This window comes from Zalophus californianus, chromosome 4 (assembly GCF_009762305.2).
Source record: "Zalophus californianus isolate mZalCal1 chromosome 4, mZalCal1.pri.v2, whole genome shotgun sequence".
NCBI classification, from domain to species: Eukaryota; Metazoa; Chordata; class Mammalia; order Carnivora; family Otariidae; genus Zalophus; species Zalophus californianus.
This window is the reverse complement of record NC_045598.1, coordinates 29,331,918-29,348,271: the sequence shown is the minus strand read 5'-3', so window position 1 is coordinate 29,348,271 and position 16,354 is coordinate 29,331,918. Positions and strand designations below refer to the sequence as shown.

At 56.9% G+C, this 16,354-nt stretch overlaps 2 protein-coding genes across 2 annotated transcripts in view; one reads left to right on the top strand and one right to left on the bottom strand.

Annotated features, from left to right (window-relative positions):
- The window catches only part of LOC113926883, a 64,200-nt gene extending 58,222 nt beyond the window's left edge, over positions 1 to 5,978 (bottom strand). Inside the window, exons 1-2 of the mRNA XM_027602273.1 lie at positions 5,881 to 5,978; positions 5,125 to 5,764 (exon numbers count right to left, since the gene is read on the bottom strand). Of these exons, the coding sequence (XP_027458074.1) occupies positions 5,125 to 5,764; positions 5,881 to 5,978 (738 nt within the window). The remainder of the gene's footprint in view (positions 1 to 5,124; positions 5,765 to 5,880) is intronic.
- Positions 5,977 to 8,816, top strand: POU3F1 (POU class 3 homeobox 1). Its single transcript, XM_027568740.1, has 2 exons — positions 5,977 to 7,651; positions 8,139 to 8,816. The coding sequence occupies exon 1, from the start codon at positions 5,977 to 5,979 to the stop codon at positions 7,333 to 7,335; it is 1,359 nt and encodes a 452-aa protein (XP_027424541.1). The 3' UTR covers positions 7,336 to 7,651; positions 8,139 to 8,816.
- Positions 8,817 to 16,354: the final 7,538 nt, after the last annotated feature.

The following is a 16,354-nucleotide window of genomic DNA, read 5'->3' as shown; positions in this document are numbered from 1 at the left end:
AACACCTGGGGTCTAGCAGGCACCTCACTCTTCTGATGAAGATGACAAAGACTTCAATTATCATTCACTGCTCCCACCCCACCCTGTGGTGGTGAATTTTGCAGCCATCCAGATAAAAAGTGTGTTTAAAAAAAAAAAAAGAAAAAAAGAAAGAAACTCAAACCCAGCCCCAGCCTTTCAGAGTGATTAATCCCCGCTAATGATTTAGCGATTTGCAGAGAGCGTGTTCTGCATAACCGGAGTGTGGGCATTAACCCCATCCCAGAGGCTGCCGGTCTGCTGAAACTGAAAGTAAATTTTAAGAGCAATTGACCACCCCTAATTTGAATATTCTACTGATGCCCTGGGAGGACCCCCACCCCCACCCACAGGCTCAGGGGCTGAGGCAGGGGGAAAAAATGCAAGGGAAGGTTCATCCCTAAGAGGTATTTCACCTTCCATCCCTCCTTCCCTTCCCCCAGACTGAGAAATAGAGACCCTTAGATTAAATTGGTGCGGCTGTTGCTTCCTCCTTTGCCACAGGCAGCAGCGCCCCTCCCGCCCCTCCCCTCCTCTTCACCAGGCTCCTGGCTCCTTCATAGGCACCTGGAGGGGTTGAGTACAGAGGGTAAGAGGTGAGGGCTTGACAGCTCAGAAGAGTGCTCCTATCCCATGTGGGAGAGCTCTCTGGATGGTGGCAGGCACTGTGAATCTGGCTAGCTGGCCCCAACCTGCATGGAGGCAGCGGACAGACACGGGACCCCAGCACTGCCCCAGGTGGGCATCTGTGACCACAGGACCCTGCCAGACTCTTTCCCAGGAAGAGCAGGGTGTGGGCGTGGTTGTTCCCGACACCGCTGAGCAAGAACTGGTTGGGGAGCAGGCAGGTTCCACTCCTGCTCACACAGCCTCTTACTCACCCCAAGCAGCCGGGGCGAAAAACCAAGTCACACTTCCCAAATTTCCATCGGGGCAGTGATCTCATCTCGCCTTCACAAGCAACCCACCAGGGACCACCCTGCCCAGTTTATAGATGAGGATACTGAGGCTGAGACTGGTCCGATGTCATCCAGCAGGACTGAGTCTGAGCCAAGAGAGAACCCAGGACCCTTTGACACTCTGAAAATGCAGGATCCAGGGCGTGAGGAGAAGCCTGGCTGTGAGGGCTGGCCTCGTCCTGTCTCCCACTCCCCGCAGGGCCTGTCTCCTACCCCCAAACCCTCAAAGCCCATGCACACAGGAGGGTATCCTAGGACCCCTGCTCCCATAGTAGCCCTCCCCACAGGCCCAGATCTGCCTCTCCTCAGCTTCTCTTGGCAGTCATGACTTAACAGTAAGGAATCCAGGGGGAGGGTCCTGGAGCCTGTGTTCCCCCCAGCAACGAAAGGCCTTAGGTCTGCAGATGCACCTGCTCTCAGCGTTTCCTGAACTCCAAGTACCCACCGACCGGACTGACAAGACACAGCACAGGGACTCAAAGGCCAAGGCGGGGGAAGCAGCCAGCTCCAGCCACCCCCTCTTCCTCCCTCCCAGGTCTTGCTCAGTATGCCGATGTGTTGGCTTGCCCGTCTGGGGTGTGTGTCTGGAACACTACAGTCCACATGTGGCTGCACGGGTGCTGATGGCGAGTGTGCTTGTCTTGTAGAGGCCATGTCCGAATCTCTCAGGCGGGAGTGTGAATGTAGATCACAGAGTTGGTGTCTGTGACTCAGGGCTTTGCAGAGAGAACACGTGGGACTGGAGTTCATCCCTGCAGAGCCTCCCCTGCCGCCCCTCCGGCAGTGTAAACCCCCACAGGGAGGGCCCCATCTGCTGGAGGCTCGGTGACCTGTGTCAAATGAGCAGGCGCTCGGTCACACTCCAGAGCCTGGAGGAGGCCGCACTGCTCTGGGAAAGCCGGGGCAGCTCCAGGGTTGGGGGCAGGCTGAGCAGGGGCCCCGCTGAGGAGGGAGGCCCACGAGCCTCTGAGACTGGCGGCGGCCTGGCTGGGAGCTGCCCTTCACAGACAAGGAAAGTGAAGAAGAAAAAATAAAAATAAGAAAAGAAAGGGCTTCCCTGCTTCCTTGGGACCCGCACTGCTGCTGAATGGCACGGGCCAAACTCTGAGCTGGGCATGGGCCCTCCTCTGCCTTCTGATCTGTTGTGTGGGATATATTAGTTCCCTGGGGGGGATACTTCTGTATGTCTCCGTGATGTGCAGGCTTGGCCTCTTTGTGTCTGAGCACTGGGGGAGAGAATGTGAGTGTGTTGGTGTGTTCACGTTTGCGAACACCAGGGTGTGCCTATTTGTGGGAACTGGCCTGCCAGGTGAGAGCTTCCATGCTTGTGACCCCGGGGCCTGCAGGTCTCCTGTATTTCTGTGTCATGAAGGAATGTCTACTCGAGCCTACTGCAGCCTGTGTGCATGTTCTGGGCGCATTTCCTTTGGGACACATGTCTGTTTATCGTTGTGTGTCTGTTTGTATGACTATGAACTCCAGCCTAATAGGATGACTCCATGTGTCCCTACTGTGCATCTGGATGTTTGTCCCTAGGCTAAACTGCATGTCTGTATCTGTGTGTTGTGTGTGTGAATGCACATCCATCTGCATGCCTAAACCATTTGGCGTCTGCGTGGGTCAGGTGGGCATCTGAATGCTATGCCCCAATTTCTCCCCGCCGGCTCTCTGAGGGTGGGGCTCCCAGAGAGAGGGGCTGTTGAACTGCAGGCATCCCTGCCAATGGGCATGTCACAGCCCCCGGGGGTCCTACCCAGAACCTCCAGGAGCAGAGGCAAGAAGGATGTCAGGACCTCTGGGGGGAGCCTAACTCTCAAATACAAGAAAATGTTGACTCCAGACTAAATCCATGCATTGTAGAGTCTAAACTTCTAAGAAAGGAATGCTACCCTTCCCTAGTCCACACTGCCAGCGCAGAGGCAGTATCTAACACTAGAGCTTTGGAGCTGTCCTGAGAAGCAGGTATTGCTGTCCTGTTTTTAAAATGACAAAACTGAAGCTACAACCAGCAAAATAGCCAGCCAAAGTCACAGGGCTGCCGGCGGTGGGGGCAGGGGGAGGGGGGGGTGGAGACTGGGAAGGAGCCTTGCTGGCTGACCAGCTGGTAACCTAGGAGTCTGGCTCTGCTGCAGACACCTCTCAATTCAGCCAGCACACACCTGGGAACCCGGCTTCGGAAGCCCCAGCTGGCCCTGGCCTGCCCCCAGAGAGCTACCAGAGATGGGGCTGTGGGTTCTCTCTGCTGTGACAGCCAAAGCCACTGCCCCACCGGCACCCGCCCCCACCCCACAGCAATGGGAGCAAGCGTGATGAAGAGTGGGACCTTCATAGGTTCTGCTGCCTCGGACAAGCTCAGTTTCTTCATCTCCGCCCTGGGGATAATACTGTCAGGGCCCTTCTACAGGGCTGAGGTGCGGGTAAAATGTGAATGAATGCAAAAGCACTCAATAAAGCATCGTGCTCATGGATCACTGTTCTTCAAATCTCAGTGGCCATTCAAAGGCTGGACATCGTAACACCTGACCGCTGTCCAGACACTTCCCTTCCTCCAACGGGAACTGAGAGATTCATAGAATCAGACCATCACAGCTACAAGGGACTGAGAGGTCAGCTCCTCCAAACCTTCACAACCTCACTCGACGGATAACGAAACTGAGATTTGTTTAGAAAGGGGGAGTGACATGCCCGTTCACCGGGCACTCACAATAGAAACAACCAGGGTAAAAGCCCTTCCTGAGAGCTTTCACCCCCCATTATCTCAGATCACCCACTGACTCCCCTCAGTGAGGCAGGTGGGCTGCCTACAGTAATGTTAGTCCCAATTTACAGGGAGGAAAACCAAGAGCTACAGAGACTAGACCACAGTTATTCTTGCCCAGAAAGATGGTAGCAGGTCCAGGTAGGAAGCCCAAGCTTCAGTGTCATGCTGGCCTGGTTAGGGCTGGCGAGAGAGGAGTCTTCACTACAGAATTCCCACCTTGGCCCTACTTCCTGGGCCTGGGGAAGGGGCCAGGAAGGCAAGTGCTTTACGATCTTATTGAGGAAAGGTGACGCAAGGTGACCACATCTTGGGCCAGAGTCCAGGAAAGCCAAGCATCCCTAGCTGGGTTCAGACACAGAGCTCCATCGCAGCTCTTGCAGCAAGGTTGGTACCCAGGAAGACTGCTCAGGACAGTGGCCAAAGGCCACACAAGGACCGTGCCTTGTCCCACTCCATCCCTTGAGGGCTAGCCAGAGGCTGGTCTATGGGCGTTCAGGGTCTGGAAGGAGCAATCTGTACCCAGGATGACCCCTGTCACTGTGGACTCTACCCCAGCCACCCTGAGGACCAGTCCCACTGCAGCTGCCATCTGAGCCCCCATCACCCTTATGCATTCACTGAGGCTCTATTTACAGTCCTAACTTGCCCAGTAGGGTCTAGGTGGACCCCCAGCTCAGTTCTGTGATCTGAGACTCCAGGGCCCATACCTCCAATGGATCCACTGGAGGTAAGACCAAAGGGGGTAAAAAAGAGGTGAGCTATCAGCTGGAAGACTCCCTGGGACTCAAGCCTCAGTGCAGGAAAGAGGTAGAGGTTACAGTTTGCTACACTCGCCCTCCAGCCCAGTGTGGGGCTTAGAAGCACAGAGTAGCTGAGCTGAGGTCCAAGTCCACTCAGGATTTTCAAGGAGTCCTCAAAGAGCTGGGGAGAAGAGGAGATCCCCGAATTGCACACCTCACCTTTCTAACAAGGCTTCCTCCATCTCAATTCCCTTTTCAGCTGCCCCCCTCCCCCGCCCCCCGCAAGTCCGTTAGGCTCCAGCCCAGAGCTCCAGGCGAGGCTGGACAGCTCCCGGCCTGCACGCAGGATTTCTGGAGCCGCCCTTCCCCAAGTCCATGCCACTCCTCACCGGGAGCAAGTTTCGCGTCCGGGCGTGACCCCGTCATGACCCCGGCCAATGAGCCGGTCACGCAAAGGGAAAGAGCGAGAAGGCTGCGGCGGCGTGGGACAGATACCCGTGGGCCCAGTATGTCCACCACCCCCGTCGGCGGCGTTTTCCCCGGAACCTCGGTCTGCACCTCGAGGTCCTCTCCCTCGGGAAGCCTGGAACGCGGCCTGGTTACGAGAGCTCCCGTCTCTCCGCAGCATCGCCCGCGCGGTACTCACCTGGTCGGCGGAGCCCAGGAGAAGGGGAACCCGCATGAGGCAGGAAGCCAGGGCGGGTCGGGCGTAGGTCGGCGGAGTTGCGACGCTGGGTCTAGAAGGAGAAGAGGGAAAAACGAGACCGGCCAGGGAGGCGCGCAGAGGAGAGCTCGGTGCCGGCTGGAAGCCGCGGGAGGCGAGGCGGCCGAGGAGAGCAGCCGCGCCGGAACCGAGCCGGGACCCGCGCCGCCTCCCGCTCGCAGCCGCCGAGACCGCGGGAATCCCGGCCCGCCGGCAGCGACACTGCGGAGGGAGGAGCGCGGGGCTGAGCTGCTTCTCGGAGCCCGAGCGCCTCCCGGAGCCCGCAATCCCCGCCGCCGCCTCTTGGCCGCCCGGGCAGGAGACGGGCGGGAATTCAGTTCGCGTGGAGTGTGGGACCTGCCGGGCTCCGAGTCTCCTGCGCCGGGGGTAAGCGGGGCCCACGCAGCCAGGACGAGAGGGGGTGCGGTCCCAGTGCCACCCCCGCGCCACTCCCCACGTGGCGGCCGCGCCCCCGGGGCGTGAGTAGGTACGCGGACGGTAGGGGGGCCGTGAATGAAGCCCCAGCGACCAATCAGCTCGGTCGGCGCGCGAGACCCCCGGTAGCGAGGCCCAATGGCGAGCTCTGGGCGGCCCGGCCGGGCGGCAGGCGGACGCGGGGGGCGGGGGCCGTGGCCGGGGGGCGGGAGGCGGCTCCGCGGGCAGCCAATGGGCGGCGGGTGGGGTGGGGCTCCGGAGCGCCGAGCGGGTCGGGGCTTTAAGCCGGCGGAGCGCGGCGGCGGGGCCCGCAGACGGAGCGGAGCGGCGGCGGCGGCGCGGCGCAGGGCGCGGGGCGGCATGGCCACCACCGCGCAGTACCTGCCGCGGGGCCCCGGCGGCGGAGCCGGGGGCACGGGACCGCTTATGCACCCGGACGCCGCGGCGGCAGCGGCGGCGGCGGCGGCCGCCGAGCGGCTGCACGCGGGGGCCGCGTACCGCGAAGTGCAGAAGCTGATGCACCACGAGTGGCTGGGCGCGGGCGCGGGCCACCCCGTGGGCCTAGCGCACCCCCAGTGGCTACCCACGGGAGGAGGAGGCGGCGGCGACTGGGCCGGGGGCCCGCACCTGGAACACGGCAAGGCGGGCGGCGGCGGTACCGGCCGAGCCGACGACGGCGGCGGCGGAGGAGGAGGTTTCCACGCGCGCCTGGTGCACCAGGGAGCGGCCCACGCGGGCGCTGCATGGGCGCAGGGCGGCACGGCGCACCACTTGGGCCCAGCCATGTCGCCGTCCCCAGGGGCCGGCGGGGGCCACCAGCCCCAGCCGCTCGGGCTGTACGCGCAGGCGGCCTACCCGGGGGGCGGCGGCGGCGGCCTGGCCGGGATGCTGGCGGCGGGCGGCGGCGGTGCGGGGCCCGGCCTGCACCACGCGCTGCACGAGGACGGCCACGAGGCGCAGCTGGAGCCGTCGCCTCCGCCGCACCTGGGCGCCCACGGACACGCACACGGACATGCACACGCGGGCGGCCTGCACGCGGCGGCGGCGCACCTGCACCCAGGCGCGGGCGGCGGTGGCTCGTCGGTGGGCGAGCACTCGGACGAGGACGCGCCCAGCTCGGACGACCTGGAGCAGTTCGCCAAGCAGTTCAAGCAGCGGCGCATCAAGCTGGGCTTCACGCAGGCCGACGTGGGGCTGGCGCTGGGCACGCTGTACGGTAACGTGTTCTCCCAGACCACCATCTGCCGCTTCGAGGCCCTGCAGCTGAGCTTCAAGAACATGTGCAAGCTCAAGCCGCTGCTCAACAAGTGGCTGGAGGAGACCGACTCGTCCAGCGGCAGCCCCACCAACCTGGACAAGATCGCGGCGCAGGGCCGCAAGCGCAAGAAGCGCACGTCCATCGAGGTGGGGGTCAAAGGCGCGCTCGAGAGCCACTTTCTCAAGTGCCCCAAGCCCTCGGCGCACGAGATCACCGGCCTGGCCGACAGTCTGCAGCTGGAGAAGGAGGTGGTGCGCGTCTGGTTCTGCAACCGGCGGCAGAAGGAGAAGCGCATGACCCCGGCGGCGGGCGCCGGCCACCCGCCCATGGACGACGTTTACGCACCCGGCGAGCTGGGGCCGGGCGGGGGCGGTGCGTCGCCGCCCTCGGCGCCCCCGCCACCCCCGCCGGCCGCGCTGCACCACCACCACCACCACACACTGCCCGGCTCGGTGCAGTGACCCCGCGGGCCGGGCCCCCGCCGGCGCGCGGCGACGCGCCGCGCGGCCTGAACTCTTTTTGTTCGGTTGCTTTGGATTTTACAAAAAGCCCAGAAACTTTCGAACAAAACCAAACACCCGGACGACCCTCTCTGGCGAGCGGCTGCGTCGCCCGAGCCCCGGGAGAGAGGGGCGAAGATCCGGAACGCGCCAACTCACCCCGGGCATCCTGCCCGCCGCCTGCTCCCTGCCCCCATCCCCTCGACGACCCCCCGCCCTTGCCCCCCCCCGGGCTGTTCGGGGCCGGATCCCGGCAGCGGCCTCCCCACAGCGACAGGTAACGCGGTACGGGGTTAGGGATTCCCTGGGAGAGAGGACGAAGAGAGGAGGGTTTCCCTGTCCCTCTCCCCGGCGCGGACTCCCGAGCCTGCGGGTCGAGGGTGGGGGACTGTCACTTAATTCGCTCCACGCCTCTTCTCTCCCACAAGGATGCGCCCCATCCCCCTTACCCTTCCTCCGGGCTTGGTTTTTTACGGTTTTTATTTATTCATGGAGCCTCCCGGTTCCTGGGGTCCTTCTAACTCCGCCGGCGCCCTTAATTTAAATCGCTGTATACTGTATTTATCGGGGCCCCGGAGGGGAGGCCGCGAGAGCCGCGTCTGTGTATAAAAGCAGGAAATAGCCAAAGCTTTAATCTAGCCTAATTTATTTTTTTCCCTTACCTTCCCTTGCCCTACCCCCTAAAGAGCAAAACAAAAACAACAAAAAAAAAAAACTAACAAAAAAAAATTCGAGTGTTCATTTTTCGTTTCGTTTTATCCGAGCTGCGATTCGGTTCCCGGCCACGCGGGAGGGGTCTGCGCCCCCACACACAGCCCCCGGGAAGAGGCTTCTGCCCCGCCGCAGACTGACCGCTGCACAGCTGGGGCCCCGGCTCCCCGCGGGGCCCTGCCCTCCTGGCCACCGACAAACGAAACTTGAAAAAGTTGGAGATATTTTTTAACCAGCTGTAGAAATAAGCCGTCCCCTGAGAACCTTCTGCCTGATTCCCTGCAGCTTCCGCCTGCTCCCTTTCCAGCCCCACCTGGGATGCGGGATGCTGGGGCGGCCAGGAGAGAAATTCCCCAAGTTTGGGGTGAGGTGGGAACCATGTAAATATGTGAGATATGTACACACATTTTGTGCTTGGTTTTTATTTTTGGTTTTTCCGGGCTGCCCTCCATCCCCATCCGAGAGGATTTTGTACACCGAATAATCCGAAAAAAAAAAATATTTTAATATGATTTCCAGATTTCTGACCCATCTCTATTTATTTTCTGGATGTGTTCGGAGCTTCCCCCTTCTCCATTTCTTGTTCTGTTTGTTACAGTTTGGATTTAAATTTTGTCATTTTATTTTTATTATTTTTCGGAACAATGTTTTGGTGCATTCTTTGTATCTTTATTGCAAAAAAAAAAATAATGTAGACTGGGAAGTTCCCTTTATATTTATGTTATAGTAAATATTTTATTACTCACATAAACACGTAGCCCAGGGCTGTGTCCTGTCCTTTCTACAACCAGGGTTGGGTCGGTGCGCGGGTCAAGCGTTGGGATACCCTGGCCCACCTCCCCTAAAGTCCTGGCTGCACTCTCTTGGACGAAGGTGACCACCCAGACCTTCTTTCAGGCCAGTGTGAGGACTGCCTGCTCCTTGGGCAACAGCTGGACCCCTGCCTCAGGCGAGTGAGCGTAGGGAAGATGAAGCTGCCTCGTGTCCCCTCCCGTAAACAGACTACCCTGAAACCAGACCAGGGCCTCCGACACTGCAGACACCACATTGAATTTGGGACAGCCATTCCTCAGGCACAATTCAACTGCTTCCCAGCCAAGGAAGAAGCCTGCCTCACCTGGACCACCAGCCTGGCGTCTCTGTGTTCCCCACCCAAGACGCCAGGCCCCGGCTTCAGTTTCACTTTGCGCTCCAGGCATGGAGTCCAGGCCAGCTCTACCCTTCCAGGACATGGGGCGGTTGGAAGCGGGGTCAGGCCACACCAGCCTGCCCTAGCTGGCTCTCCATCCACAAAAACATGGTACCCAAACCTAACCTGGATCCACTGGGAGTCCTAACAGCTTCCACAGCAGTGCTGCAGGAATTAAGTGGGCCTGGGAAGGGAGTCCTGCCTGTTTGCTTTGGCAAAGCCGGTCCCACTCCTCTGCAAATAAGCCACCTGGCCCAACTTCCCTCGTGGAGGAAAGCGGGCAAAGACAACTGTGCCCCCACAAAGCCCTTCCGTCTCTTCAGGGATGGGTACCCAAGGAACCCCCCCCCCCCACTCAGGGAGTGATGCATATGCCCAAAGGAAGACTCGGCAGTTGTGTAGCCCTGACGGGCGGGGTGGGGGGTGGGGGGAGACATAGTCTCAGACATCTCCCCTCCCAAGCTTTCAGCTCCAACTTCTCCCCCTCCCCAGAGTCCTGATGGTGGGGGCAGAGCTGAGTTCCAAGACCTATGTCCCAGTCAAGATCCTCTTTTTCCTTTAAAGCAACTTTTAAAGATACGAATAAAATAGCTCTTCCTGCTTCCTCCCTAGATGCAGTTCCTTTCCCTTCTCAGGAGAAACCACATGAGGTTTCTCTCTTCATGGACACAAAGCCTGAAGCAGCACAACCGCTTGATGGGGGGAGAAAGTTGTGTCCCTAGTGAGTGTGTGTGTGTGTGTGTGTGTGTGGCCCCCTCCTTCCAGGAAGTGGCCCAAGCCCAGGGCTGGGAGAGGACTTGGCTCCAGCCGATGCATCTTGGGCACCCAGATAGGTGTTCCCAGGCCTCCAGCTTGGTGGTCTCTGGCCAGGCTGAGGCTTTGGGATGATGGTACCATGTTGAGAGTTCCCGGTGACTTTCTGGGCTCTGACCCTCAGCCTCAGGAGGAATTATCTCTGCAAGGACAAAAGCCGCCAAGATTTTCCAAGGCTCAGCGTCTCACTCACCGCTGCTTTCTGTTTCCTCCCTCCTTCAGTCCAGCCTAGTGGGCGATGAGTGCTCTCATGGGCACCCGTGTCCCAGCCATCGCCCACCCTGGCGGGCCAGTGAGCCTCCCCAGGCTTACAGACGGGGCCGGGGATGTCACAGCCAGGTGACAGCATGGCCTCCATTTCCTGCTCCACTAAGTACAGAACTTCAGATCAGTCCCACACTCCCCCACACTCTCTACTTATTTCTCCATTCCTGGATTTGTCCCAACCTCGGGGCCCTGAAATGGAAGCAAGCGAAGCTCAGAGCTCCCTGCTGCCTGCTCCGCCCTGAACCTCAGCAGGTTTGGAGGTTGGAAAGGCGACAGGGAAGACGGGGGCCTTTCACTGGCTTCTGCCTGCAGCTGACACCAATTGATTGATTGATTTCCTAATTGTCTGCTTAATCCCGTACAAGAGGGTGGATTTATTATTTAAGCAAGTCAACTCAAAAAACAGCAAAACAATGTGGCCTCCCAAGAGCCAGCAGCAGCTGAGAAGTAGAACAAAAAAGTGGGAAGAAAAAAAAAAGTGGAAACGAGGACGGAAGAAAAGCTTCCACTTTGTGAAGATTTTACTTAATGAGACAGCAGCCTGGGACGGCTACCCAGTGACCAACCCCTTGGCCACAGAAGTCCCCAGGGCTCCTCTCCCCAGTCTCCAGCCTGGGGAGGGGGGCGGTAAGAACCTCAGCACATGTGACTGTGTAAGGAGAAACCAGAGAGAAAAAGAGATTTTGCCCTGCAGTCTTACTCCCTGGCTAGAGTACGGTTTAGGAAAGGTCTCTCCACCCCATATGGATGTGGAGCCACCTGCTCACTCCAAGAGCCTCCGACTCTCCTCGTTCAAGAAAGGCAGATGGCCCCGGCATCAACCTGCAAGGGAGCCCAAGCATTCGCCAGCAGAGTGGCCATCCTCTGATCCCATCTCTCTCCCCTTCTCACTTGAAGAAAATTATTGTCCATGATCATGTGGCCACAGATTGTGTTCGTTAAGAGAGTGTCACTCTCCCCATGGGAACCTCTGTGTGTTGGTGTGTGAAGTTGTGTGTGTACCACTGTGCCTGCAAATCCAGAGCCACTCCCAGAGATCGGAAAAGGAAGGCCATGCTACACCAAGAATGCTTTGAGCCGGGAGAACACTGGCAGTGTGGGGGCTGGCTAAAACCGGAAGAAGGAAGGTGGCCATTGTGGTCACCTGTGCCCCCCAAGGCAAACACAGAAGGGACCTGGCCCTAAACCCCAAAGATGTCTGTATTCTCCCCTACCTCCTGGCCCAGGAGGTTGTGCTAGCTTGTATATGGCATGGCTCAGGTCCTGTGCAATCATCCCTTGGCCCCAGGACCCGCCTGGGTATCCACAGGACTAGCTGACTCCCAACCTCAGCTAGCCACACCTAGAGCTGTTTGGAATCGAGTCTCCTCTGGAGAGGCTCTGGGCCTGCATGTGGGAGGGTCAAGAGCCCAGTGATGACTCAGGTCCAAGCTTTCCCCAGCAGGGCTTGAGCTCCAGAAAGCTCTAGATACAAGACCCACCTGAGCAGGGGTAAGAGTGAGAGTAGGTTGGTTATCTGGCCCAGCGGCTCCCCCTAAGCTTAGCGAACAGGAGTCACCCGGGGCCTCCAGCTTAGTGACTGAAGCGAGAGGAGCCAGCAGTCTTGTCCCGGCCTGGCATATTTGAAGGCACTGGAGCCAGTGTTTGGCCGGCCCTTTGGGACTCCACGTGGGAGGACTGCCCTCTATTGGTCCCTGAGCTGGGACGTGGCCAACCTCACAGCTGAGCATCCCCCACAAAGTTCGGCTTCAAGTTGGCTACTCTATGGGGGGTGCCAGGTGGAGCAGAGGCAACTGTCAACCTCCAAGAAAGCAAGCCTGTGTCTCACACACACACACAGGTTTGCCTACCCCCTTCCTTCACCCACCACCCCACTCATTCCCCCAGCCATTCTCAGGAATCGCCATCACACCACCTCCTGTCTCTCGCCCACTCGCACCCATCCCTAGCCCTCCTCCCCTCAGCCAACTAAAACCCCGAGCATGCCCTTGCCAGTTTGCCCCCTCGCATACATGCTCACACACTCGCGGTCACACCCATTCCACCGTGATGCTGCCCAGTACCAGCCCTGTGGTCTCTGGCACCAAGCTCTCCAGAGCTACCTGGCGCTTGTAAACATTTGATTTAACACACATAACCATGCTCTGCAGCATTGGACCAGGGCCCTTTCAGAATTTGCAAGCACTTACCCCACAAACTGCTTTCCAATCCCTGCCCATCATTGTTCCCGGCTCCTCCCAGATCTCTCCTGCTCCCTTCAGATAATTAAAGTTAGGCTGTGTGTTTGTATGTATGTGTGATCTTATTTTTTAAACACACACCCCCACACGTACATATGCGTGTATATATACAAACACACACAGCAATTAGATCTATCCATTCCTGCCGTCGTCCCTCTTGTGCAGTAAAACCTCAGCTATGCACATGTCCCCACATCACCACGCGATGAACCATCACCTAGTCATGGGCTCCTGATGTCACGCGCGCACACACACACACACACACACACACACACACACACACAGAGACGCTTTCACACAGTTACACCCACCCCCAGCTCCCTGGTGTTTCTCCAGGGGCAGGACCCCACCTCCCACCCACCTCCAGGGCATCTGAATGGGCTCCCTTCAGATGAGCTAAGTACCAGGAGGGCTCTGCTTCCACGCCCCCCCACGCACACACCCAGTGGACATGTCTTTAGCTGAGCCTGACCAGGGTGGGTCTGGGTATTATTAGGCTGCAGAGACAGCACGGAGGCATATGGTCTCGTACACAAGAAATAATGTTCATGTTAAATCAGACCTCATGCATAATGCATGGTGCCTGATCTCACATTATTTTGGGTGTTCGTCAAAATCAGTGTTCTTTCTTGTGAGGGCTCCTGAAAAGAAGGGGGAAAGACGTTTGCTAATTGCACCCGCAGCCTGGACCCAGGGAGCTCAGAGCGCCCCGGGAGCGCCCCTCTGGTCCCACGTCACCCACCAGCGGGTCTCGTCCCTCCGTCCCCTCTGTCTCCTCTGTCTCTCCCCGTGGAAGGAGGGGCTGACTGGGGTTTGTAGCAGGCGTGAGGCCCCGTGTTATTTTTATTTCTTTTCTCTCGGCTCTCTGTCCCTGGAGGGTTCTGGGGAATAGCAGTGGCTCCGTCGTTCTCACACCCGATTCATTTGCCGTTTTATGAACTCCCCGTTGATTCATCGCCTCCCTAAGTCAATGATTCACTCCTGATGGCTTTTCAGAAATCCTTCTTCAAAGGCTCCAGATTATTCAGCTCTGAACAGGAGCAGACCTGGACCCTGCGCGGCTACTGCTCTCCTTGCTTCGGGTGGGAAATTGTCACCGTCCTTGGCCTTCCCTGGGGCTGGCCGCCCTGGGAGGACGGAGTGCTCCCTCCATGCGGAAGCTGCTAGAGTTGACCCCAGCAGCTTGTGGACAGACCTGGCTCTCCAGGAAGGCCCCCTCCAGCTGTTGTGGGTCACCTACCTTCTCCCATTGTCATCAAAGTCCCTAGGGAAGCTCTCTGCGTCTTATGGGAGGCAAAGAGCAGAATGGTGACACAGAAGATCTGTAGGACCAGACAGATCTGGGTACAAATCCTGGCTCTCCCTCTTTTCAGCTGTGTGACTTTAGGCCAGCTACTTACCCTTTCTGTGCCTTGGTTCCCTGATACATTGACAAGGGCAATTCCCACATCATAGAGCTATTTTGAGAATTAAGTGGGATGATGTACATAGAGTGCTTGGCATAAGTAGGTGATGAATGAAAGCTGTTTTATTGTGGGGCCGATGCAGGGCATTGTACAGAAACAAGTGAACGGGAAAGAAAACCAAAATGTAATAAACTTTGACCATGGCCCCCACTCTGTCCAAGGCATTCTGACGTAATACTTATCCAGCACTTACTTTGCACTTACCTTCATTATCTCGCATTAATTACTCCTATTTTGCAGATGAGCAAACTGGTACCCAGAGAGTTAGAGACCTGTCCAAGGCAGCATGACTAGTTAACGATAAAAGCTGGAATAAAACCTACTTCATCTGACACCTGGTATCCACCCAGACTTTCATTCTGGCTACACCACTTGCTGCCCATGGGATCCCCGGACAAGCTGCTAATGCTCTCCATACCTCAGTTTCCTCATCTATCAAAAGAAAATGATAGGGCGCCTGGGTGGCTCAGATGGTTAAGCGTCTGCCTTCGGCTCGGGTCATGATCCCGGGGTCCTGGGATCAAGCCCTGCATCGGGCTTCCTGCTCCTTGGGAGCCTGCTTCTCCCTCTGCCTCTCTCTCTCTCTCTCTCTCTCTCTGTCTCTCATGAATAAATAAATAAAAAGTTTAAAGAATAAATAAATAAAAAGTTTAAAAAATAAATAAATAAAATAAAATAAAATAAAATAGCCTTCTTTTAAAAAAAGAAGAAAATGATAGTACCTGCCTGGCAGGATTGCTGAGAAATTATATACATAAACACTTAAAAGAGTGCCTGGCATGTTGTAAGTACACATTAAATGTCAGCTATAAAATTAATTTTATATGTACAATATGTATTATTATATTATTGCTGGGCTGAATCAGTGTGGGAAAAACCATGCCTAGTGCCTTTATTCCGCCCCCCCCCCCCAGAATTATTGCTCTTTGTTCTCAAAACCACTCTGGAAAGACAAGTTCAAGCTCTCCATCCCCACTCCACAGATGAGGAAATAGGGACCCAAGGATGTTGAGGGACTTGCCCAAAAGGACCCAGGAAATTAGTAGCAGGTGCAATCTCCCAACTTATCCCGAACTTCTGCCTCTTCATGGTAACCCTATGTCCCCAAGAATGTGCACTGAGCCCCTTCTATGGCTCCGTGTATGATCTGGGGAGATAGCACCCACATGGTCAGAGAAAATCTCATAGATCGTGGTACCATTAATTGAGCTGGGTCATGAAGAATGAATAGGGGTTTACCTTGGGGCTCTTTGCTCAGGACCTGATCCCAAGGAGGCAAAACCACTCAGCCCCAGTGCCCTCAAGACCCCACTCATTGCCCCTTCCTGAACCTTCATGCTTCTTGCTGCCCTGCCCAGGACCCTTCCATCAATGGGCTCCCACCTCCTCCTCTGATCCCAGCACAGAAGACTCAACTCAGGATTAAGACCCCTAGACCCTGTGGAGCCACCTACCATGAGACTAAATCTGACTATAGATTCCTTCAGACCCCAACTCCTGGTTCTACTGCCACCCTACCCAGAGGTTGATCACCAAACTATGCCACAGGGCATCCTAACATCAAAGATGGGGCCCAGGTACCTGAGTTCAGGCCTCACTCCACTGTCCATCTTTGGTATAACCCAAGTTGGGTCATCTCTGGAGTTCAATATATGAAGTGGGCATTCCCTCATTTATCCATCCATCCATCCATCCTTCCATCCATCTATCCATCCATCCTACACCCATCCACTATCTCATCTATTCATCAATCCACCCATCCACTCATCCATTCATCCATGCAACCCTCAACCACCTCTTCAACCACCCACCCATTCATCTACCCAACCATCCACCATCCATCCACTCATCCAATCATCCAATTTAACAATCAGGCCATATGTTGAGCACTGGGAACACAGAGATAAATCAGACCAGACCCCTGTCCTTAAAACACTCCTGGATTAGCTTCTTACCCTCCCTACCTCTCAGTCATGTAGGGTAGGCACGTGAGGGCCCAAGTGAGATCATTGTTGGGGAGGAAACAACAAAGTCTATTGTTACATCTGTGCATCTTGTGTATCAGAGCACTGAGAACCTCCATGCCCCAATCATTTCTTCAGGGCCCCACAGAAGATGCAGTCAGTATGGCCTCTGCATGGCCCTGTGAGGCCCTTAGTTTTGATTTCTCACTCCAGGGATGACAAATGCTGACCTGAACTAGAGAGATTTCAAAGGAAGTAGAGGACAGGAAGGCGCTTATAAACATAACTTCTGCCAAGGCCAAAGATCACCCCTGGGACTCAGTTTTTCTA